Source organism: Cervus elaphus, chromosome 20 (assembly GCF_910594005.1).
Source record: "Cervus elaphus chromosome 20, mCerEla1.1, whole genome shotgun sequence".
Lineage (NCBI taxonomy): Eukaryota > Metazoa > Chordata > Mammalia > Artiodactyla > Cervidae > Cervus > Cervus elaphus.
The window spans coordinates 27,679,863-27,705,082 of record NC_057834.1 but is presented as its reverse complement, the minus strand read 5'-3'; the positions used below and the strand labels follow the sequence as shown (position 1 = coordinate 27,705,082).

Here is a 25,220-nt window from a genome sequence, read left to right as displayed (position 1 = left end):
CAATCCCAGCACCCCAACTCATTCCACAGAGGCTTCCTGTGAGTTCAATTGGAAGAGTCCCAAGAAATACACTGTAATGCTAATGCAAACAACTCCCAATTAGAGGAGCCTTCAGGGGCCACTTCCCCAGGCCTAAAACAACTGTTTTCTCGAGGCCAAGAGGAAGCCAGAGGTTATCTAAAGACTAGCCTGGAGACTGGGTTAGCCACTTAGCTACCTTCCTCAAATTCCCATCATGCAAGAGCTTTTAATACATATCTCCTTTTTAGTTGGGCCTTTTAATCTAATCTGCCCAGTTTCTGATGCTGGGTGACCCAGAAACTCAGCATGATTTGGGAGAGTGACTTGGGCCTGGCATAATCTGGACAGATGTGGTTAATACCTATGGACAGATGGTGTTCATCCGGTAAAATCAGGCACTTTATTGTGTTAATTAATCCAAGTGGGACCCTGAAAATACAATATTAGCTGAATTTTCTGTCTAGCAAGGCGATCAGTGCTTTCCGTTGGCTTAAATTGGAAAACCTGATATCCTGGCATAACCAGGGATGTTCTGGAATTTTTTTTTTTTCCCATAAGGAAAAGGTTTTGATAAAAGCAAAAAGGCAAAAGTGCTAAGGAGCTAATTTGAAGATAGAGGCCCTGCCCCCTCGAGGAGGGCCTGCAGACAGCTGCGCGGAGTCCAGCATCCCTAAGCAAGCCCCAGCTATCCCCAGGCCTTAGCTGGGAAGAGGCCATAAAGTGATTCTCACTTTAAATTAGTTCAATTAGCACTTTTTTTTTTAAAGTATAAAAATGCTTTCATTCAAAGAGTGGTTTTCTTCCTTTTAGCAACCTGTATGCTAAAAAGATTTCTCTGGACTTGTGTTTCACCATTTAGCAGCTGTTCCTTCTTAAGAAGTACCGTTTCTCTTCTTTTAAGGAAGGTCAAGCAGTCAGGGGGTTAATTTCCATCCATTCCTGCCCCTTCCCCAAGCCTTTTAAAAATGTTGCATGCGCTTACTTGGGGATAGAATAGAGAGAAAATGATAACTTATTTTTAACTTATGGCTGCAGAATCTCTGTGTAATTGCCAGGAGGCAATTTGTATATAAAAAGAGGCTGGGTTTTGTACTCAGGCAGACTTGAATTAATATTTTAGCTCTGTAATATACTAGCTGAGCAACTTTTAAACTCAGCTCTTCATTGGTAAGTGGGAATAACCGTAGCTACCTCACTAGTTGTGAAAAATGAATAATTTGTATTGATGGCTCTGAAGGATCAGATCTGAGGCCTGGGGCCTGGTAGGAAGAATCCCCAGGAAGTCCCAGCATTTGTCCTGTACTAGGCACTGTGCTGAGACCTGTCTATATATTAATATGATCTCATTTCTCCCTTCCTCTCACCCCATGAGGTTGCTTTGACTCTTTTGACTGTCATTTGAAGAAGCTAAGGTTTGGAGAGGCATTCCAAATCACCCAGCTGGTGTTCGATTTGTCTAGGGCTCAAAACCAAGATGGCAGGTTTTGAAACTTCCTGCTGCTCACCTCTCTGTATAAATAGGTGTGACTTGGGGCGGTGGTGAAAAAAAATAAATAAAATAAATAGGTGTGACTGTTCTGCTCAGTGTCCCACGGTGAGCACAGTGAGGAATACAGCAAACACCTTCAGAAATGCTTTCCGCATCCGGCCCCTCAGAGCACGTCTCCTCTCCTTCACTCAAAAACATGTCTTCTCCCAAATGTGGATCCTCTCCTCTCCCTTTTTCTATGTATTTGTTGTGAACGTCTTTTTTTTTCCCTTGTCATTGTGATTTCCTTGCTCTTTATGAAGGCGGAAGAGACGAAATTTCAACAAGCAAGCAACGGAAATCCTGAATGAATATTTCTATTCCCATCTCAGCAACCCTTACCCCAGTGAGGAAGCCAAAGAGGAGTTAGCCAAGAAGTGCGGCATCACAGTGTCCCAGGTAAGACATCCTCAGAGGACTCAGCCCAAAGCCTGGCCGTGGTGGTGTTTACACGGCAGGGTCTCGGAAGCCTGGCTTTCCTGAACTTTCATGCCTTATAAGTTCCATCAACTAAAGCCTTAAAACGGCAAGGTCAGCTCATGGTGTGTATAAGAAAGTCTCCAGGGAAGTAACCTGGAAAAACCAGCAGACATAGAAGACTTAGTGGAGTAAGTTAAAGCAGGGTTGGCCCTCCTCCCTCTCTGCTCCCCCTTTCTTCAGAGAGATGAGGATTTCTACATAGACTTGGAGAGCTACCAACACTTCTCATGTCATTTTCTCAGAGATAATTCCTTGGCCCTTTTTTTTTTTTTTTTTTGCCTAACTCAGGAACTTTTTAAGAGTCAGTGAATGGAACTTTTAAATGAAAAGGACTCAAATGTCCTCTCTGGATGTCCTCAGTCTGTAACTGATGGAGTGTAGGAATTTTAACATGTCACTATGATTGCACTGGAATGATTGCACAAAATGTCACTGAGTGTCCCCTTTCCCCCAAGAGCAATAACCATAACAGGTGCCTGTTGATGTGGAAAGATACATGACATAAAATTTTTATGGACCTGGAGTCTTCAGCATTAATATGAAGTAGAAAAGGAGGCAAGTTTTATATGTATCTACTTTTTTTCTCTTTGGCTACACCATGTGGCTTGAGGAATCTTAGTTCCCCGAGCAGAGATTGAACCTGGGCCCTCGACAGTGAAAGTGCTGAGTTTTAACCACCGAACCAGGGAATTCCCATCTACATTTTGTCTACTCAGAGAATCCACCCATACTTCTTATTTGATCGGAACCTCAAATGCCAACACCAGTCTCAAGTTGAGACCAGTAGTGATAGTTCTGAAATCTCTCAGAGAAAGTTTTCCTCAGAATTACGTCACATGCAAAAGGATTAGATGTACTGGTATTTACAAAAAGGGTGAGGGTGAGGGGGAATTGGAGAGAAGAGGCCTACTTTAGTAAGAAACTTCACTTACCATTTTCCAAAAGAAGTAGATGCTGTTTTTTTGTGAGCATCTAGGCTTCCTTGAATTGAATCCTGGCTTCTGCTATTCCCACCAGCTGCTGATTCCTTCAGCCTGTGTTTAGCTTAAGCAGAATTGGGTCTAGTCAGAATAAAGAACTCCACGCAGAGGATCTGCAATGAAGATATTGCCAGGGTCTCCCCAGCATGCTGTGGGTGATTTTGCAGCAGTCTTGAAAACCTCCTTTCAGATAAGTTAGAAAGGATTGCCTTATCCTTTTCAACTTGGACCTTCCTCAGGTACTTGGACCTAGCTGAAGGTCGTTTCTAGTCTTGGCAACCCTAGGGAAGTAGGACATCAGTGGTCTAAATTCAGGTGGTCTGGTATTATCTAGGTTTCTAACCATTCTTGTCCAAATCTGGACCCATTGTCCACAAGAAAAGATAACTGATGTTTTTTGATGCTTGCTGCATTTTTGCAGAGTAGTTCCAGGTGTGAACCACATCACAAACAGTGGATTTTAGTCATAGAATATTCTGCTATTAAAGCTGAAAATCATTATATTGTTTGAATTCAGAATCTGAGACTTAGAATTCCAAATGCCTATTGAAATAGAATGAATTTTCCAGGATCTAGTCTGCATTGTATCTGAATAAAAAATGGAATCTTGGCAGCAACCTTTGCATCCTTCATTATGGAAATCCAGGGTGCAAATAGTTTGTTCATTGAAGTGATTTATACATATATTGCATCACCTTTGTCTTTCCCCATCCATCCAAAGGCCATATCATTCTACATTTCCCATTACATCACTTCTTCCCAATCATAACCAGACTGTTTTACCATTGCTGAACAAGTTTCAGTGGGAGACAGTATGGTATCATAGAAAGAACCTTTGCTGGGAGCATGTTGACCCATGCTGAGTCAACCATGGGATTTTAAGGAACTCGCTCTTTCTATTTGGGTTTGGTTGCCTCATCTATCAGTCATGGTTGGTTGGACCACATGATATACTAAATCTCTGTCTCTTGTTCTCAAATCTAGTAGATGCCTTTGACTGTCATCTTGGGTTTTTTGTTTTGGTTTGTTTGTTTCTTTGGGTTAATAATAACCCCTCCATTTTGAAATTCTCCTACTTTGGCTTCCTTGACATTGTTCTCTCTGGAGTTTCCTCCTTCCTCTTAGGCCTCTCCTGCTGAGTCTTCTTAGAGGATCTTCCATCTCTACATATCCTAAAAGTATTGTTCTTTCTTTAGCTCCATCTCATCATGTCCCAGCCCATTAACTATATTCTGACATATATTTTTTTAAAATTCACTTACTAATAAGTCTTCCTTTGAATCCCAAATGAAAATGTGTTCGTACATTGAAACCTCCCATATGTTTATATAGATATATGTGTGTACATATATATAGGTATAGATAGATATAGATATATCTGAATCACTGTGCTATACACTTAACCCTAACCCAATATTGTAAATCAACTACACTTTATTTTTTTTTAATTTCTTGGGTCTCACCCCAGTCCTGAATAAGAATTTCTGTTGGGAAGGAGGGCCTTCCCAGTTGGCACGGTGGTCAAGAATCCACCTGCCAACACAGGAGTTGTGGGCTCGATCCTTGGGCTAGGAAAATCCCCTGGAGAAGGAAATGGCAACCCACTCCAGTATTCTTGCCTGGAAAACCTCATGGACAGAGGAGCCTGGCGGGCTACAGTCTGTGGGGTCACAAAGAGTCAGACACAGCTGAGCACACATGCATGAATGGGGAGCGGGAAGGAGAAGAAGCTAGGACTCTGTCTTAATGAGCCCTCCAAGAACCCCTGACTTTGAAACTTTGAAAAGTACTGTTCTACACATTTGATTGGAGTGATCCCCTCCTTGCTCACAGCTGCAAATATACTTCTCTTAGAATATCCCCATGAGACTTCTCTACTAGGATGCCAAACTCATATATCTCACTTTCCACCAGACTTCACCATGGCTCTGCCCGTGCCAGATTGTTCAGAATGTGAATCAAACCTCTGATTCTATACATTGTTGCGGGCATATGATAGCCCCCTAGTGGTTCACGTAGGAAATGCCTGAATTGACCCTCCATCTTCCCTATATATGAGGATCTGTTCTCCTGTAGAAGGTAATCATCTAGGAATGGTCCGTTCTCCACCCTTTTCCTTCTCACCTTTCATGTAACTGACAACAGGCATTTCCCTTCCTCTTCAAAAGTCATTCCAAACTATCTTCATCTTTCCCACTTTCTTCCAGCTCATCCCGTTGCCTCAGAAAAAACTCTCCCTGCCTCTTTTCCTCTCTGTTCCTCTTAAAAGTAAAAAAAACCAACCATGATTATGATTGATTCCTATGAATAGTGAAAGTTACATCAAGAAAAACATATGAGTTTGAGAATGAAATTAGATAGGCAGCAGTCCTTAAATGGACTCAGAATTGCCTTTCCTCTTCTAGTTTGACTCTTACTGTAGGCCCCAGTGTTTACAATAAATAAACCTTTTTCTGAATTTTTTTTCTCTCATTTACTAATATTGCAATGATATGGTTTGATTTTTACAACAGAGGCTTGTCCTTTCTGCTATAGTATAAGCTATTTAGGTCTATTAGGGCATAGCCCTATAAGATTTAAAATTTAGCTATTGCACTTTAAAAATAAGTTTAGTTTTGCAAGAATTTTCTTTATCTGCCATTGTTGGGATAAATTAAGTTACATGTAAAGCTGTGGTACATGTGTTACCAACTTTTCCTTTCCTCATCAAATTCATGGTTTGTTTTGTAATTGTATAAAATCACATTTTAGTTTGAAATCACATCTGGAATATGGAGTATGAAACTCTTCCTACAGCAGTAATCATGGGAATACAACTTGAATTTCACTGTGTTTCCACTTGTCTCTGGCAGAGGTCTTGGTGTTAAGGGAAGGGAAGGAGTAAGAATCCAGCCAGGACAGCCACTGTGAGCCATGTGAAGAAAATAAATTAACAAATGGAAGTCAATCAGGTTTATTTTGTGTTTTGGCATTAACAGTTAAAGCCTGAAATGCAAAGGAATAATCAGCGCTGTGCTTCAGGTTTTCCTTATGTAGATAACACCAAGCTTCACACAAAATACTTAGTGAAATTTATTGGGTTGAATTATATTGATCCTAAGGTCAGCGGTAGTACAGTGCAGCTAGGAACCTAGTCCATGTTAAAGTTACTTAACTAATAAAAATGGGAAATTAATCCATCCATGAAAGCACCCATATGTTGATATAGATTTATATGGATATTTAAAGGTCTGTGTATTTTGATTGCCTAGAGTCAGCTTTAGCATTGGTAAGTAACAGGCATTTCTCCTGAAATGCTAAGTTTTTTTAGTCATATATTTGCGAGGTAAGCAGATTTAAAATGCTTGCCCTAAAGTAAAACGGTCCTAGTTAAATGAGCAGCTCCTCCATAGAAAAATCTTTGTCACAATGGATTTCCTAGATTGTGTTATATTAAGCAAGAGAATCTCGTTTTACATAGTTGTTCCTCTCCAAGCCCTTTCTTCAGATCTTATAACTGATGTTGAGAAATCAGAGCTAGGATAAGACCAATGAAACCCAACTCTTCGACTCTCTCATAAGCTCTTCTGTGATGTTCATGCAGGAGGAAGTGGTAACTTTCTCTTCTTCTCTTAAACCTCTCTAGGTATCAAACTGGTTTGGAAATAAACGAATCCGGTACAAGAAGAACATAGGTAAATTTCAAGAGGAAGCCAATATTTATGCTGCCAAAACAGCTGTCACGGCCACCAATGTGTCAGCCCACGGAAGCCAAGCTAACTCACCCTCAACTCCCAACTCAGCTGGTTAGTGTTTTCTTTGATTTGGGGGAGTGGTTCTCCATTTTTATAGGTGCTCTCCCTACACAGGGGTTTCCTTGTTTTGGATGAGTTGATTTATGTGTTTGATTGTCTTTTTTTTCATTGATGCTACTTTGGGTTTTTCCTTTTGTTTTCAAAATGCAGTGTGTTTTGCTGTCTATAAGATAGGCTGGTCTGAGGGTTTCCAGTCGTGTCTTATTTAAGTTGGACAGAGGTAAATTGATTGGTTTTGATAAGGAGACCTCTAAATTCTCCTTTCAGAGATTTTAATAAGTAAGCTTGACCTAATACTTTGAGGTAGTCTCTTGGGGTTCACACATTTAGTTTGTCTTGTATATCTATCTTGCTGTTCCCATCACATGATGTCTGAGTCATTTCCTACCATGCATTCTATGCAGGAGTATTCACTCTTCTTTAAACATCTCATTAGAATGTTCTGGTCTGCAGAGCCAACTATGATCATTGCTATCAATTGTTTATTGTTGTTGTTCTTTACTGTTTCACTGTGTTGGTTTTCTTTATGTAAACTATAAAGAAAATTGCCAGTCATTAATTCACATGATCCAGATTCCAATTTTCCTATTATAGTATCTGTCATGTGCTATGCTCCTGATTTTATTTTAGCAAATGCGCATTATATCACTAATTTCAGAGTTAAGGCTAACATAATATATTTTAGGAGTGTGCCAGTTCTTAATTTCCAAATGTGAAAAAAAATCATCTATAATACATAAAATATAACCTTGGTGTTTGTACGCTTGGTATTTGTGGAAGGTATCCATGTTGGTGCTTTATTAAAGGGAAAACCAGAAATCTTTCTTATTAAATAATTATTTATGTATTAAGAATTAATATTAATAAAAGGCAGATTACAATATTTCTCCCCATAGTGAACCAGATGCATTGATTTTGGCTATGGGGTGCACATTTAAGAAAATTGATGCCTTCAACTTTAAAAGGTCACAGATTTAAATGTGTTAGATCATAATATGATTTTTCAATCTAATTTCTAACATTTGGGGAGGTTTGTGGTATCTTTGACCTTCCAGCTTGTTTACCCACTAAAATAAGCTATCTTTCTGCCTTATGGTAGATTGTTGTTGGAGATATGTAAGGCTCCACACACTAATGTTTTCTGTGAGCTTCTGGACACTTCTAATTTGTTATCATAAGGTTCTCCAAGTCACAGGGCTATACCATCACAGACTTCTTTTGTTTAAATGGAATCATGCAAGAAGAGTGGCCTGGGCTTTGTAAACATGGATATAGTAAGACAATGTAGAATTCAATCCAGTTTTACTTTACCCAGCACTCCAGATTAGGTAGGGAGCATATTTGCTTTTTGAGGTTTTGTGTATGAGTGTGTATTTCCTTCTTTTCTCATCAAAGTTTTGTTGACAAAGGATCAAGACTAACAGGTTCAGTAACCAAAGAGTTTCCTTCTTTCCCATCTGGTCAATTATTAAGCATTTCAGACCCAACAGCACCAGTTGAATTGCACTGCTAGGCAGACATTTTCACTTGTCTTTTTGGAAGAAGTTTTATTCTGTCAACATTAGCAAAAACACACTCAACACTCTTGCAAAGGTTATCATAATGCAAAACAGATATCAAAATGACTTTTTCCTGTCCCTGATATATCTGCCTCGCAGATGGCTTAGCATGATTTATGACTAGTCCTTAGAAGGGCCCCATGGACTCCCTTCATTACTAAGTCCGTAACTTCTTTATTCTTTCCTAAAGCACTTAAAAAGAGAAAAGTAAGCATTTTAACCCCCTCGTCTGTGTTTAAGAATTATGTTGGCTCTCTTGGAATGTCAGTCTATGATTACAGTTTTCTGAGGAATTTTTCTGGTGGCTTAACCTTCATGTGACTATTCTGAGCACAAAGTAAATTATTATGGAAAATTTGAGCTAAGCTTTCCAGTGGTGCCTGAGTTGTTGGAAATAATATGCAGAGAAATCCCTTTGTATTTTTCTAAAATAGAGACAAAAGAAAATACTATTGTATATGTGCAATAGCATGGAATTTTAAAAGATAAATGTTCTAACAAAAAAAGTTATAAATGGGTTTTTCTATATTTTCTTTGCTCTTAACACAACCCAAATCTCTACTCAGATAAAGGGAGGACTTTCAGCTTTTCATATAGTGTTTATAATGTTGTATACCAGCTCCTTGATAATGTCAAAGAGTAAATGATAACTGATATAGCAAGTTTTAAATAAGAGGGTAGTAAGTGAAAATATATTTTGTTTGAGTTTGAAGTCTAGAGTTCTGAAACCTGGAAACTTTTTATATCCTCAGTATCGAAGCAAGAGTTTTTCCCAGAAGCTTTACTAAATATAAATACTTATTTCTACTGCAAGATATTTTGCAAGTAAATCTTCTTCCTTATAGAGGCTTTTGTGTGGAGAGCAGTATTTCACGATCTTTATTTAGGCCACTTCTAAATATTCCTGTTTGTTGTTATATGCCCAGCCTCCTATTTCCTTAGGCATAATTCATAAAAGTCACACAGGGCTAAGTCCTGTGAGGAATTAGAAAGCATTTAGAGATACTTGGAATCCTTCATATTTTATGCCAGCAGAGCTCGGCAAAATGGATGGAACAAGGATAAAGAATAGAAAGAAGACAAGAAAATTAATTGTTTTGAAAAAAAAATGGGGACCAATTGAAGCATAGTTATAACCCTGGGTCCATAATTCTGGAGTGAACTAAAGTGATGCCTTTTCAATTTCTTATTTTTGATGGACTGATGAAAGCAAGAGTTAATATGTCAGAAAAATAAGGCACTTTTAGGAAGGTTGGATTATCTACTGGGAAAAGTTGGAGAACTTTTTAATATCCAAGAAGAAAGAAATTGGCTTGTGGGTTATAGATATTTTCTGTAGCATGGTATCAACATTGATATCTTATCAGAATCTGTGATTAGCTCAGCACTCCCTGTTTTTTTGAGGCTCAGCACCCATAGATTAAATCATTTTGCTTAGCTTTGTGTGTGTATGTCAAGGACAAAGGAGATTCAGCCATGACAATTCTTCCTCCGACACTACAGTGGCAACTCTAAACTCTTTTATATATTCTTACTGTACTCCTAAAAGGAAGTTTGGTGTTTTGAAGGGTTGGTGGGAGATTATCATATTAAAATCTCTGGCCGCTGGCTTCCTAACAGAAGTTGATATATAGTACACATGGCCAGAGAGAAGGTGACACATGCAGAGAAGTTTACTGACACTTGCACTAAATCTGTAGACACCCGCATGGTTTTGTTTTTTAAAACCAAGAGGAAGAATGTATCCCATTGATGTTTTCTGCTGTGTTCCTTCTTCCCATGTTTCTACCCTTAATCTCTAAGTGGAGGATGAAGACACAGCCTCCTGGAACTGGAGCTCTGAACGTGTGCAGCTACTAAAGCGGTTTCATACTGAACTAGATAAACATTCCCTCTTGTACTTTGCCCTGAGTAGAAGAAAGTAACAATGATTATTTGATTTTGAGAGGGGAAAATCATGGAAAATAGAGAAATGAGCATGATAGAGTTAAGCTTACATTGAGCAAACAGGCTCTGTCTTCCAGCATTCAGATGGTGTAGGAGTCCAGTCTGATCAGATTGGCTCCCTAATCTCTGTGGAGCTTTGATGTCTAGACTGCAGAATTTAAGGCAACACTTGCCATTCGTCTGCTTCCTAAAAATGCTGTGAGTTACAATGAGCTAATATTTTAACCACCCTGAGTTCCTTAGGAAGGAAAAGGAAATCCATTTTTGTTTCAGGTCACTGGTTCTCAGTTGGGGTAAACTTGACATTCTTGGCTGTCACAGTCATCGGGGGAAGGTGTTCCTGGCACCTGTTGGATGGAGGCCAGGGATGTGTTTGACCGTCTTATGATACATAAGATATTCCTCTGCAATGAAGAATTATCAGGTCGAAAATGTGAATAGAGCCAAGGTCAAGAAACTCTGCTCTGGGTTTAGATTTTATGATTATTATACTTTTTTTTTTTTTTTGGATTTTGAGGTTAGCTGAGTTTTTGTTTTTGTTTTCTGAAGAAATTTAATTCTGGAAACTCTTTAGAGTAAAAACAGAGTGTTCAGGAAATTGTCTTATGAAAATGGATGTTAACACATCTCCACATTGTGTTTGAGTGAGCAAATGCATCAAAATCCATAGGTGATCTATTACTTCTCTATTTAGTTGAGTGCAAATTTAGTTTTGTATATGCCCCCCAATGTCTAGATTACAGTGTAAATGAGCCACTTGCCTCCCTCCCCAAGCCAAATTCAGAACTATTTAACTGGTAGGCATGTCTTAAATTGTGCTTCTAGTCTTTGCCATTACTTTATAGCCACCGGCAGGTAAGGGTTCAGACTGACATTCTCAGCAAGCCAGGTGATTCTGTTGTAGTTCTTTGAGAATTCCGCAGCACCTCTGAGAGAGCCCATGCACTATTTGTCTATGAGTCACATCCTTCCCAGGAGGTTATCCAATCTAGTATAAGTTCTTTCCAACTTCCGGTGCCAGGTGAAGACTGTGTCTTCCCGCCATTATTTAGATTTTTGTGTGGACTTGTGTCTGCTTTACTGCAATATTCGTGGCAGCAAGTCTCTTCCCTCAGTGCATCACTGCCTCTAGATACTTATCCGAGAGGCAGAAACCATGGCGCTGTTGTACACGGATGTGCAGAGACAATGAAATGCTGAAACAGCATGGCCAAAAGCACGGGGACTCCTCTGCAATTGCTGCTCTGATTCAGATTCATTTGTACATGAAGTACATTCATATGCGCATATTTGTCTCTATGTACATTAGGCAGCCAGACATATTTACAGTTTATCTATGCACATGTATTTTTTTAAAATCATCTGTGTCAATTGCAGTGTCTGTCTTGTAAATGGCACATTCCGTGCCTTCATGGTTCTATGGATGCCGTGTTCCTTGGCGTCAACAGAGCCCTTTGGGGCTTTCTTCCATTTCTCAGTCTGTGTGCTAATTTCCAATAAAGAGTCAACCAAGCATATAGAGTGTCTGTTTATTACATGGTGTTTGGTTGGGAGAGAAATAGAATACCTGAGCTTCAAACTGAATACTCTCAGGGGAAAAAAAATCTGATTCATATAAACAATTATAATTTGGGTTCTTAGAGCTGCTGGGTCTTGACTCTGAGGACTTCTACATGTGGGCATGTGTTGTAATACTATAAAGGTATTAAATACTATTTAGATTATGTTGCTGTGGTTGAAAGAAAGATGTGAGAGGGATGTAACTATAGATCATATATTATATATCTTAACATAAGAATGTGATCTGTGCTATGCACTACTTCACCTACGTGTTAGGGAAGACTGTTTGACAGATTTGCACCACATTAATGGAAGGAAAGCCCAGACCGAAGCCTCCGCCCACTGACTGGGTGTAAACCATACCTGACCAGATCTTGTATTTATTTTGCCTAAGACCCAACTTTTCTAATTCCTTTCAGATAAACTAAACCTAGTAATGTGTGCCAGATGACATTCACAGACATGCTACAGAGCCATGAGAATGTCATAGTTCTTTGGATGGTGCCTGCCTTGTCCCCTACCCCTCAAAGCAGTCCCTTTTTCACAGGAGAAGGGAATGAGAGTGGAGGATCTGTGTACAGAATATTAATACTGAGCTGGTTCCTTGCATATGGATTAACACCCCAAAGAACAAAGCAGGAAGGAGATGTTTCTTAACTTGAGGTTCTCCCCAGGTAAATTGTCCTCAAGTAAATCATCTGGTCACTAAATGACTCTTATCTTGGAAGGATGAGGGTACCATGAAGAGTTAAGGAAAGGGGCAGAGTTTAGAAATCACCGCTAGTTAAATGGTCCTTCCATGGAACAAATAAACAAACAAACAAACAAAACCTCCTGTTCTGCTTAGCTGCAGCTCTTCATGTGAGATGAGGCAGCTCTCTAGGACAGCACAGATCCCCATCATGGGAGAACAGAAAGAGTCAGAGCTGGGGCATGAATCATTGTTGTGTGATTCCACACGGATGATGGTGGTCTCAGAACTCAAGAGCAGGAGTGCGATTTGAGCACTAAAGGGATGGAAAAAATAGAGTGGAACTGACCTGGGTCCCTGAGGTCTCTCCTTTTCCAGGCTAATGTCATGTTTTAACCAAACCTTGCACGTCAAGCTTTCTTTCCTAATGCGCTGAGCTGCACGATGACTTCAGAATAATAATAAGTTTTTCCACAGCCTTGTGTTTAGGTTGAGAGGGGGGACTAGGTTTACCATAGTGGAACCAGTGGAACCCGGGTGGTGCCTGCAGGCTGAGTCTGGGAGAAAACGTCATCTCTAGGAGGCGAAAACAGATGGTTAAATACTCTTCTGGAGACCCACTTGATCATTATTATTATAATTTCATATTCCGTGCATGCCTGAGAATTCCTGGTTCAATTTCTGTCTCATCTTCTTCCAAAATGGCAGGTGGCAAGAAGAGCATATTATTCCCGTATATTTTTGCAGCCTTCTTGGCTCTCTTAGACTGTTTGCCACCCAGAAGGGGACATCATCTTCTTTCTAGAAAGTGAGGAATGTCCGTGACTCATATCCCAGAGTATCCCTACTGTGCAGCGCTGCCTTTGTGCCCTCCCACCCCCAGTTCTGCTCCCCACGTGAGGGTAGATGGGTGTAGCTTTAGCTTATTTAGAATCTAGCTGACAGCTCAGGTGCTCCATCATGGTGGCAGAAGCATCATTGACCAGCCCATAGTCTCCAGCTCATGGTCCCCCAGCCAGTCCCAGAATTTTAGAGGCGTGAAAGAGAGATCCAGTGGCTGGAAACTGTCTCCAGTTCAAATAGACCAAGTTGAGAAAATACATGTTTCCTTTCTCAACTTAAAGTTGCTAAGGGGAAGCAGTCGTACAGGCAACTTGCAGGGAGATGTGGGCTTCACGTAACATGAATGATATGCACCCTTTATTGCTTGCTCTGTTCTTCATGCTACTAACCAGACTCTGTTGATATTGTTTTGATTTTAGTTTTGTTTGGGGGGGGTTGCTTTGCATGTCGTTCTTCCTCTTGGCTGTTAGTTGCGGGGGTTGAGCCTTTTCCTTTCTGTGATTCAGGTGCCTCACTCTTTCCTTTCCAGGTTCTTCCAGTTCTTTTAACATGTCAAACTCTGGAGATTTGTTCATGAGCGTGCAGTCACTCAATGGGGATTCTTACCAAGGGGCCCAGGTTGGAGCCAACGTGCAATCACAGGTAGGGACCCAGCCAATGTGCCGCCAGGTGAATGCCTTAAGAGTCCAAGGGCCGTCAGTCGGATCGGCACTTCCTGCTTCTGTCCAGACAGAAAGAGACAGAGAGAGATGTAGAGACAAAACCTTAACCGACAACCAAACCAAAACAAAGACAACCACTGTCGTGGGGAATCTTGTCCACACTTTGTGAATGCATTTGGCTCTGGCTTGTCAGTCGTACGAGGAAGGCAGGAGAGGAGCAAACACAGGGTGAGGTGACCGAGGCGAGTGGACCCCGTGTGTTCTTTGCTCACAGAAGGGAAAGGGAGGAGTTCAGGCTATCGGCTTGCTTTCCAAGTTTCTTTCTTGTTTGTTGGTTTTTCCTCACTCAACATCTGCCCAACATGGAGGTCATTAATGACTAGGCACATACCTTCGTACCTCAGGTTTTCATTTTAACCTTTAAAGATACCCAGTCAGGTTGACTAAATTCATCTTTGTAGTCATCCTTGAGGTCAAGGGACTTGAGTTTCTGGTGACAAGTCTGGTCCATGCTGGGAAACAAAACTCAAGTTGTGTGGCGTAAGCCTCAGTCAGCAGCTCACCTTCACGACAACTCAGAAGCCATCCTTCTGTGTGAGCACACGGCCTGACGTGACAGGGTGAAGCGGTGGGCTCTGGGTCAGGGTCACTAGGGCGATTCTGAGCCATGCCCACCCAGGGTCCCACCTGCATGAGGAACAAGAGGCATTATGTGCCTGGAATAGACTGACTAGCTGGTGATTCAGCCCCTTGCTTTGGAAACATTGCCTGGCACCAAGTTTGAAGATACATAGTCAGACTTTGGCCAAATGACTAGACAACTGGCCATTATTTAAGTCCTCAAAAAGACAGCATTAGTCGCACACTGTTCTCTCTGTGAGGTGGCTGGCTGGCCCTTCTAAACAGAACCTTGACTTTTATAAGCTCCTGAGCAAAGAAGTTATATAGGACGATCTGGAGAGAAGGGAAAAATCTTTCAATCTTCCCACTCACCCACTCCATCACCCAATCCCTGCTGTCTTATGCAACAGTAGTTTCATTGTTGGGAAACCCAGCTTCCTTTGACCATTTTTCTGTCTTGCTGACTAAGCTCAGAAAGGATAATGGATTTAGCATGGAGTGGAGGCCAGCCTCCTAATGGTTCCTTTCCCAGGAAGAACATCTCCAGTGGTTGCGTTAATTTGGCGTGTGCAAACGGTAGCCTGTGTGGTGATGAGCTGTGTCCCTTACGCTGCACCTCTCTGACTAACCTCCTCTCTGTTCGTCTGTTTAGGTGGATACCCTTCGCCATGTTATCAGCCAGACAGGAGGATACAGTGACGGACTCGCAGCCAGTCAGATGTACAGTCCGCAGGGCATCAGTGTAAGAAAACAAGGCTCCCCCCCTCTGTTTCTGTTCTATCACTGCCAATTATTTCAAAGCCATAGGGCTCGGAATGCCACTTAGTAGGACTTATCTTAGCTTTACGGTCACCTAGTTTCTTGTTTCTGTATCAGTCTTGCCATCGGCAGCATTCTACCCTCAAAAAACGTGGCGGTTGGGCAGGCTTCATGCAGGCAGCTGGCGTCTAGGGCTGTCAGACACAATCAGCGTTTGCATGGCACCTGCGGCCACATGCTTTCAGCTGAGAGGGGCTGCCGAACAGGTGACACCTAGTCCAGGGGTAGGAGATGTCGCCACAAGCAGGGACCTGAGAAGCTGGTGGGGGAAGACCGGTAACCAGAATCCCTTGCATCCTGGTCTGTGGTCTTTAAAAAAAACACCTTTCTCCCATCTAAGGATGATTTTAAAAAAATGAACACAGAGGCTGGCGATGTTGAAGGGGTGGGGAGGGGTGCAGACCATCTTCTACTTGTTCTTGGGTGCACTGGCGGCTCCTGACTAGCATGAAAATTCATAGCGACAAGCTATGTCGCACAGAGTGAAATCGATCAGACAGACACACGGAGAACCGAGTGTAGATTTGGGACAGCAATCCAACTTGATTTCTCAGATCAATCGTCCGCTATCTCAGCAGCGGTGACAGCAAGCTGGGGCAAGAGGGCAGTCTGGAAAAGGAGGCTGTTCTTTGGATCAGGGGTGATTTCCTAGGCTTTTAGAGGTCATGAGATGCTCCAGTAGAACTATTGGCTCAGAACTAGCTAGGAAAACTATGATTGGATGATGGTGAGGATTTTTTTTTTTTTCCGTTTCTGTTGTTGGGATTAAAATACATTAGGGATGGTAGGAAGGAAAGGTGGGCATCGTATGTTAGTGTAATCCTCGCCTATACTAATTGAGGTTTGGCATCTGCAATGGAAATAGTGAGAACTTTTCAACTCTACATTGGGGAAATTGCACATGACGATGGCCAGACTGGAAGGAAACAAGAGGGTACCAGCTGTGTCATCAGAGGAGTGATTGAAAAAATTAGGAATTCTTAACCCATTAAAAAGAAGGTTTGAATGGTAAGTAATAGCTTGAGACATGCTGTCTTCTGTGAGATACTGGCTTCATTCTGAATGATCTAAAGGGAGTAGATCAGGATTCTACCTGAGTAGAATCTACTCAGAATCCTGAGTAGAAACATTTCACTTCAACATCGGAAGGTCCTTTCTTACAGTCAGCGCTGTCCAAAGAAGGGGTCTCTTGCCTATGGAAGCCAAAGATTCCCCGTCATTGGAGCATTCAGGCCTGGTTTGGCTAACTATTAATACTTGGTCAGGATGTTGTGGCAGAGGCTTAGGTACCAGGTGGTGACTGTCTTGGTGACTTTCAAGGCCCCTTCCAAGTAAGAATTCTTTATTGTCTAGCTTCCTTTGGCAAAATCTCCTCTGAATTTCTATAATATTTGTCAAGTTCCTCTCTGGGAGGGAAGTGGGAGGTCACAGCTGACCCTGTTAAACATACTCTGGGCACCTGTGTCTGTTTTTTAGAAAGAGTTTCCAGAGCAGAAGGATTTTTCCCTTCTTGTGCTTATACTAATTATTCTTCCTATATTCATGGCTGACTTGCCAGGTGCCTGCTTAGAAAAATCCAAGACAGTATGATGGAGAATTCTGTTCTCAAAAATGGATTCCAAATGAATTAAGTTGTTCTGTGTTGGGGGAGGGGGGGTTGTTCAAGTGCATAGGCGTGTATACATTGGCTGGATCTTTTTGAGCTGGAAAAGTTTTGCTCTGTGTGTAAGTGAATGAGAGGAACATGATGAAGGATAAGAGTGTGGGAGGAGACTGTGGACACACTCAGAAAGAGAACTGAAGAAACGCTACGTGACTGGGCAGGAAGTTGGGCTGACAGCTCTGCTAACTTGGCGTCTTTCCTAATTGGGCAGCACAGAAGAGAGCCGCTCTCAGACTCAAGGGGCTCAACGTGGGCCCCTCTGACGTCATCTGGTGGGCTGGGAATCATTTCTGAAATAGTGTAGCCACACATGTGCAGACTATTATGTCTGATTACATAAACCCACCACAAAAACTGGGCTGGAAAATGCCACTTGAAAGAGTCTCATTTTGCATTAATTTCTTTCCCCTGTGAACTGTGTTTATTTTATTTCAGGGTCTTTAGTACACAGGGTAAATGAATCAAAGGCTGATCATGATACGGTCTGTTCCTTTGGTATCAGTTTTAAGTTGTGTCACCTGCAGGAGACTAAGCTTGTCAGAGCTATTTTTAGAGAGTGATATTAGATGCTGAGATATGTACAGAGAGGGGTACTGGCTGCTAGGAGGAGAGAGAGAGAGAGAGAGAAAGGAGTGAGATGAGAAGAGACAAGGACAGGAATGAAAAATTTGAGCCAAGGAATAAAAATAAACAATTCCAAAACCCAAGGAGGCAATGGAATTCCCAGCTGGGCTCTGGATTGTGTTTCACTCAGTGGAGGACATTTTCTGGGCAGCCTTTATCTGCTCTCCCGCCTAGGTTTTTACAGCACCCACGTCTTATCCAACCAGCGTCTATTTTAAATCTCATGGAGTTCAGACCACTTGCATTAACTCAGCGCATGCAGCAATGGGGTCACAATGTGTAGTGGTGAGAACGCTGCCCTGGGAGTTGAGAGACTCTGGTCCTTGTTACTCTCGTGTCCATGTGCAGGCATCAAACCTTGTCTTTTATAAAATGGGGTAGTAGTTCCCACTCTTAATACCTTCGTGGCTGCTTTAGGGGAAATGAGAACTTAGGTAGGAAGGGCTTGGCAAAGCATCCATTGTTGCACATGAGTGCAGAGGAAATGTTGTAAGTGATAACTTTCTAGTTTGCCCTTTTCCCTCTGTGTGAGCAGTTGTCCCAGTAGGTAGTTCCTAGTGAAGATAGGTTAGGAGTTGTCATTTTTTTCCTCTTCTGATGGAAAGGTATGCCTTTGAAAAGGATACAGAGCTAGACAAGGCTTGAGGACCCCCTTCCTCAGCCATGGTGGGCGTAAAACTACACCTCCTCACGTGCTTTGTGTTCCCAGATGACAACGGGCCGTGTTCACTGGGTTTAGAGTGGTTCTAAGAGATGGAGGGAGACTAGTGCCCTTGTCTGTCCATCAGACAGACTGAAAGACCACTTAGCTCTCAAAGCCACTCTTTCCTTTCCCATGACCACCATCCTCCTTCTAGAAAAGTTTATTAGCTAGGCTATTGTGAACATTTCTTAATTACCATTACTGCCTTTAGTGTCTCCTTGCTCTTACACACATCCCCTGAATTTTGTCATTCCTTGCCTAGAAATCGTGAGCACCTCTCTATTTCCCACCTAAGAAAATGCAGTCCCTGAGTCTGACATTCAGAATCCTCCACTCTCTGGCCCCATCTACCTATCCATCCACCTCATCCTGTCAGCCAGTAATCTTTGGATGCCAGGCAATGTGGTCAGCTCACCTTTACCTGGCTACACACATCCCCCTACCTTCACACCTGTGTGTCATCTATGGAAATATCCTTTCTTTCTATATTACCTTCCCTGTCCCATCCACTCCCCCACATCCCACTGACTGTCCCACACCCAGCTCCTCCTTACTGTGTGTCTTCTTAACCCTCCTTTCCCTCCTCTCTATCATATATACACATTCCCTTGCATTGCAGATATGTGCACAGACACACTTCACACTCTTTCATTCCCAAATACATGTCCTAAAATGTATATATTAGTTGCTCAAAACATGTTTGTTGAATGAATAAATCAGATAGAAGGAGACAAGCTACCACTGAATTTTAAAATGCCACATCTTACATAACAGCTATAAGGGATCCAGTAATGACTTTTCTCTTAAATGACTTACTAACTCACAATAGGCTCTCTTTTTAACTCAAAAAGCTTTTTAAGTATTTGTTTTTGGAAAAACTTTTTGACCAAGGCAAATTCTCTGAGAATAAGAGTCAGATCAGCATCAAATAAATTAAGCTGCACAGTGATGATATTTTCAAGAGAATTATCACTTTGGATTCCTTAATGCTATCTTTCCTAAAAGAATCTGCTTACCAAAACCTGTTTGTGGGCTAGCCATCCACATAGCAAGAGAATATCTTTTCTTTTTCTAAAAAAAATTTATTGAACTATAGTTGATTTACAATATTGTGTTAATTTCTTCTGTACAGCAAAGTGACACAATTATGCATATATACACACACACATTCTTTGTCATATTCTTTTCCATTATGGCTTGTCATAGGATGTGGAATATAGTTCCTTGGGCTATACGGTAGGACCTTGTTGTTTATCTATCCTATATATAATGGTTTGAATCCGCTAATCCCAAACTCCCAGTCCTTCCTTCCCCTCCCCCCCCAGTCCCCCTTGGCAACCACAAGTCTGGAGAACATTGGTTTTTATGGGGTTCTCAATGCTGTCTCTACCAGACTTTGGACCAGAACCTGTAAGAACAGGTGAAAGGTGGCAGCAACTGGAAGTCAGGAAACTTGATTCTTCTTGTGGCTTCTTTCTGGCAAGTCTCTTCACCTCTATATCATTCATCTGTCAAATTTTCCCAACGAATAAGCTCTAAGGTCCTTTCAGCTTAGTTAATTCTGGAGTCCTACAAGTATGTTGTTTGATTTCTACTCTTCACTCCAGGGACACCAGACTCAACCGTAGGCTCCTCTCGCCAGACAGCTTGTTCACTTGAGTTAGGCTCCACCATGCCTTCTCGCTGCTCCATCACTTACCCCTCTGATCGGATCTTGAGGGAAGGAGAGAGCTTGCCTCATGTGAACGTCTCCCTTTGAATTCAGAGATTGGTGGTGGCAGAAAGCATTCAGTTTTTAGAGTGAAATAATTTATTTTTAATTATTCTAGAATGTGACTTAAGTGAGTAAGTTCATTCCAGTCCCCTCTTAAATGTTGATAAGATAACCAATGTAAGAGTTTTCTTACTCAAAAGATGAAGTGAAAATGGAAATAAAATGTTGGTATTCTCACTATAAAGGCAGAGTGCTATTAACGTCAGTTGATGACAGAAAAATCTCATTGATTTTACTTTGTGATAATTATAGTAGTGGAAAAATAGCGATGAAGCTTTGATCTTTGTAAACCATAACTTACATGTTTTTATTTTTGTTTTTGCTTTTTCCCATGTTAAGCAAAGGGACAAAAGTACATTTACGAAGAAAATAAATAAAAAGCAGAAATTGAGGCAAAAAATAGTGAACTATTTTAGTGAACATGTTTCAGGCATTTGGATATCGCAGAGGTTACTTGGTAATACTTGGCCACATGCCATCATTTTAATTTTTTCTTAACTACTTCTGAGAGGCCTCCTTCCACTTAAAGTATATAAGATGTTGCCACATGTGGAATTGTAGGGAATTGTGGGGAGTGAGAATGATAATTAAAATCATATGCAGATCTTTAAAAACTCACTTTAATTATATGAAGTCTTAATTGTTATACCAAACCAAATGTGAATTTTGACAATATTAAAACATTCAGATGTGCCCCCAGTTAGTTGCCTTTGGGCTCCTCTGGTCCTGTGACCAGGTAGCAGTGAACAGCCCCAGGCTAGGGGGTAAAGAGTGGGAGGACAGGCTTGAACATAGTGAACTAGTATCTGCAGGGTTGAAGGCAGGGGTACAGAGCTGATGCACTCCTGCCTTCCAGAAGCCTATCGCCTGATTCTTCCTGATGACAGAGCCAAAAGGAAACAGAGTAAGTCCCTTTAGCTTCTTCCATGATGTGGCCTTTCAGCCTTAATACGGTTATCAACTGAGCATTTGAGACCAGAAAAGTATTTTGTTTGAGTCCACAATAGTTGAAGCAAAAAAAAAAAAAAATCCCAATATTGTAATTTCATATGCAATCCATTGGTTTCCTCAGCTGCCAGCTGAAAGTCCTTATAGGTATAAAAGATGAATGAGGCCAGATCATTCAATGGCATATTCATACATTCATATATTCATTCATTCATTTACTCATCTATTCATTCATATATTCATTCAATAAATATATCATCAATAGCATTTTTGACCTAAGGGAATGAGGCTACTTCATAATATATTCAGGTCAAGTTGGAGACCCTCATGCCAATCAGGATGTATTTTAACTTTCAGTCTCACACAACACTTTATTTGAGATTAGACTTCCTGTTCTTGGAATACTAAGTAGGACAAGGGAACCAATAAATTCAGTAGTTTAGGAGGGGATTTGAAATTAAGTTATAACGCAAAAGAGAGGAATTCAAGACCAACTAGCAATAGTTTGAGAAATCTGCTCCCCTCCTGACAAAAATGTCATACCATGGACCTATAATAAAGTACGTATCCTTTTGTGGAGATGCCTTTCTCTTTAGAAGTAAATGTAGTCACAAAGAATTTTGTTGATCTCAAACCTAGTGATACAGTCACCCCAAACATGATCACATTTAAAGTGTATGTGGGGAAATGTTTCTGCTACTTTCTGCCTGTGTGACTGGACAAGTCACCTTCTCTTGATAGGATTCAGTTTCCCAAACTCTAGAAAGGATAGTTGAGCTGAATGATGTCAGAGGCCTCTTCCAGTATCCCTGTTCTTACAAGCATGATGTTTTTCCATTCCTAAGAAAATATGGGAGGAAAGGAAATATACTTAAAAGCTATAAGGAAAAGATAAATTTGTGTTTTGGGGAAGAGTATCATCTATGCTTTAACAATGGTACCATGCTTTTTTCACTGAAATTGATATGTTGCATCATCCTGCCCATTTGGGCCCACACGTGTCCTTGGACAGTTGTGCTGTCCTAGGGCTAGGACTGGGTTAGTTCTTCCAGATTCAAGTCTCCCCTGCCTTCTGCTCTATAAAGAAAAAAATTAACAGCCTCCAAAGGACAGTTTATTTTTGTGGTTGTTCCTGAAAGCAGCATAGCCCCTTCAGTTCAGTTCAGTTCAGTCACTCAGTTGTGTCCGACTCTTTGCAACCCCATGAATCGCAGCACGCCAGGCCTTCCTGTCCATCACCAACTCCCGGAGTTCACTCAAACTCATGTCCATCAAGTCGGTGATGCCATCCAGCCATCTCATCCTCTGTCGTCCCCTTCTCCTCCTGCCCCCAATCCCTCCCAGCATCAGGGTCTTTTCCTGTGAGTCAGCTCTTTGCATGAGGTGGCCAAAGTATTGGAGTTTCAGCTTCATCAGTGCTTCCAATGAACACCCAGGACAGACCTACGTAAATATTAAGCTAATTAAATTGGCTGAATTCAGTTGTGGGAAAAGTTAGTATTGATTTCAGAAGATGGCCCCCTCGCCCTCTAGGAAGGAGTTTCATGTTCTTAGACAAACTTATTTTCAGGAAAAATATTAGACCTCTTTTTAAAAAAATACAATCGTTGTTTTATTTATTTTTTAATTTTTTTTAGCTCTACCACTTTATTGCTACCAGCCCATCTCCCTCCACCCCCGTGCACACATGCTGAGTCATGTAACCCCATGGACTGCAGCCCGCCAGGCTCCTCTGTCCATGGACTTTTCCAGGCAAGAATACTGGAGTGGGTTGCCATTTCCTTCTCCAACAATCGTTATTTTAAAATTTGGTGAATTTAAAAAACCTCTATCTCTGGCTCTAATTGAGTTTAGGGAAATTCTATTCCATGTCTAAATATTCTCCAGTTTCACAGATATATAAGGCAGAAGGCATGACTGACTTGAGTCTGAAGCAACTAACCAAATAAGTAAATGAATAAATGCTTTATTCAACAGATTTATTAAGAATCTTCTGATACCCAGTGCCAGGAACGCAAATATCAATAGAACATGGTTCTTGTACTCTGTAAGGTCACAGAAAGCTAGGACTGAGAGTTTCCTGGTATAGTTCCCAGCTTCTCTGAAAGGGAAGGACTGTGGCACCAAATATCATCAATGTAATATTATTTTTAAAGAATTTGGGGAATGGCCATCATAAAAAGTATTTACATATGTATAATATTCCTATCAACTAAAAATACATGCTTATAAGCATGGACTGACTTTGCCATTCATTTATAGATTTGCAAGGTGACTCTGCCAAAAGCTATTCTTTTCATCTAAAGTTGTGCTTTGCAAAAGAACTTTTTTACACTGGTAGAAATTTCACTGATGTCCTGTAAGTTAACCATTAGCCACACGTGGTTGTTAAGTACTTGAAGTGTGGCTAGTGTGACTAAGAAAATGAATTTACTAATTGTGTCTAATTTGATGGCTGGTGGCTGCCATGTAGGACAGAGCAATTCCAGATGCTCTGCCAGTCCTGTTCAGTTCAGTTCAGTTCAGTCGCTCAGTTGTGTCCGACTCTTTGCGACCCCGTGAATCACAGCACGCCAGGCCTCCCTGTCCATCACAAACTCCCGGAGTTCACTCAAACTCACGCCCATCGAGTTGGTGATGCCATCCAGCCATCTCATCCTCTGTCATTCCCTTCTCCTTCTGCCCGCAATCCCTCCAAGCATCAGGGTCTTTTCCAATGAGTCAACTCTTCGCATCAGGTGGCCAAAGTACTGGAGTTTCACCTTCAGCATCAGTCCTTCCAATGAACACCCAGGACCGATCTCCTTCAGGATGGACTGGTTGGATCTCCTTGCAGCCCAAGGGACTCTCAAGAGTCTTCTCCAGCACCACAGTTCAAAAGCATCAGTTTTTCGGTGCTCAACTTTCTTCACAGTCCAACTCTCATAGCCATACATGACCAGTAGAAAAACCATAGCCTTGACCAGATGGACCTTTGTTGTGAAAGTAATGTCTCTGCTTTTTAGTATGCTATCTAGGTTGGTCATCACTTTCCTTCCAAGGAGTAAGTGTCTTTTCATTTCATGGCTGCAGTCACCATCTGCAGTGATTTTGGAGCCCAAAAAAATAAAGTCTGACGCTGTTTCCACTGTCTCCCCATCTATTTCCCATGAGGTGATGGGACCAGATGCCATGATCTTAGTTTTCTGAATGTTGAGCTTTAAGCCAACTTTTTCACTCTCCTCTTTCACTTTCATCAAGAGGCTTTTTAGTTCCTCTTCACTTTCTGCCATAAGGGTGGTGTCATCTGCATATCTGAGGTTATTGATATTTCTCCCAGCAATCTTAATTCCAGCTTGTGCTTCTTCCAGCCCAGCGTTTCTCATGATATACTCTGCATATAAGTCCTGTAGTGGTCACCAAAAGTGGCACAATAGTGTTCAAGCTGTGAAAACAGTAGGCTTCCTAACACAGAACACAGAAAGGCATGCTTTCTGCTTAAATAAGCCTTTCCTTGTATAAATTGAACTCTATTAAAAATTAACCATATGCAAGAAGTTAACTCAGATTAGCATAATAATGTGCTTTAAACAGTGAAATAATTATATGAAGGAAGATTGAAAATACAAATACATAAATACCAACATTTATTATGGTTCTATTTGCAGTAATTTCCAACTCTGTCCGCCCCTAATCATCTAATCTAATAATTTTCCAAGCTTAAGCTGGACATGTCTTTGAATTCATCTTGATTTAAACCTTTCTTTATGTCTCAAAACTCTTTGGGACTTAGAGAGGACCAGTCTCTGTTTTGGACCTCTCAGATGACCAAAGTCTTTGCTGGCGGCCTCTGCTTAGATGTTCCTTCCTCCCAAGTCAGCATCCTTTTCATCACCGGGGGGCTCGAGACCAATGACGAATCTCAAGCCTCACCCAAACTCTTAAATCCGATTTCACAGGTTAACCAGATCCCATGGTGATTCCTAAGCACATTGAATTTGAGAAGCTCTGTTCCAGTGGGTAA

At 41.3% G+C, this 25,220-nt stretch overlaps 1 protein-coding gene across 4 annotated transcripts in view; it reads left to right on the top strand.

Moving 5' to 3' along the window:
* The window catches only part of PBX1 (PBX homeobox 1), a 328,873-nt gene that overhangs the window by 239,340 nt on the left and 64,313 nt on the right, over nt 1-25,220 (top strand). For 2 of the 4 annotated variants that reach the window (XM_043877021.1, XM_043877020.1), the window contains exons 5-8: nt 1,813-1,948; nt 6,635-6,794; nt 13,933-14,045; nt 15,339-15,428. In XM_043877021.1, coding sequence (XP_043732956.1) covers nt 1,813-1,948; nt 6,635-6,794; nt 13,933-14,045; nt 15,339-15,428 — 499 coding nt within the window. The remainder of the gene's footprint in view (nt 1-1,812; nt 1,949-6,634; nt 6,795-13,932; nt 14,046-15,338; nt 15,429-25,220) is intronic. The other 2 variants (XM_043877024.1, XM_043877022.1) reach the window with 1 other exon arrangement.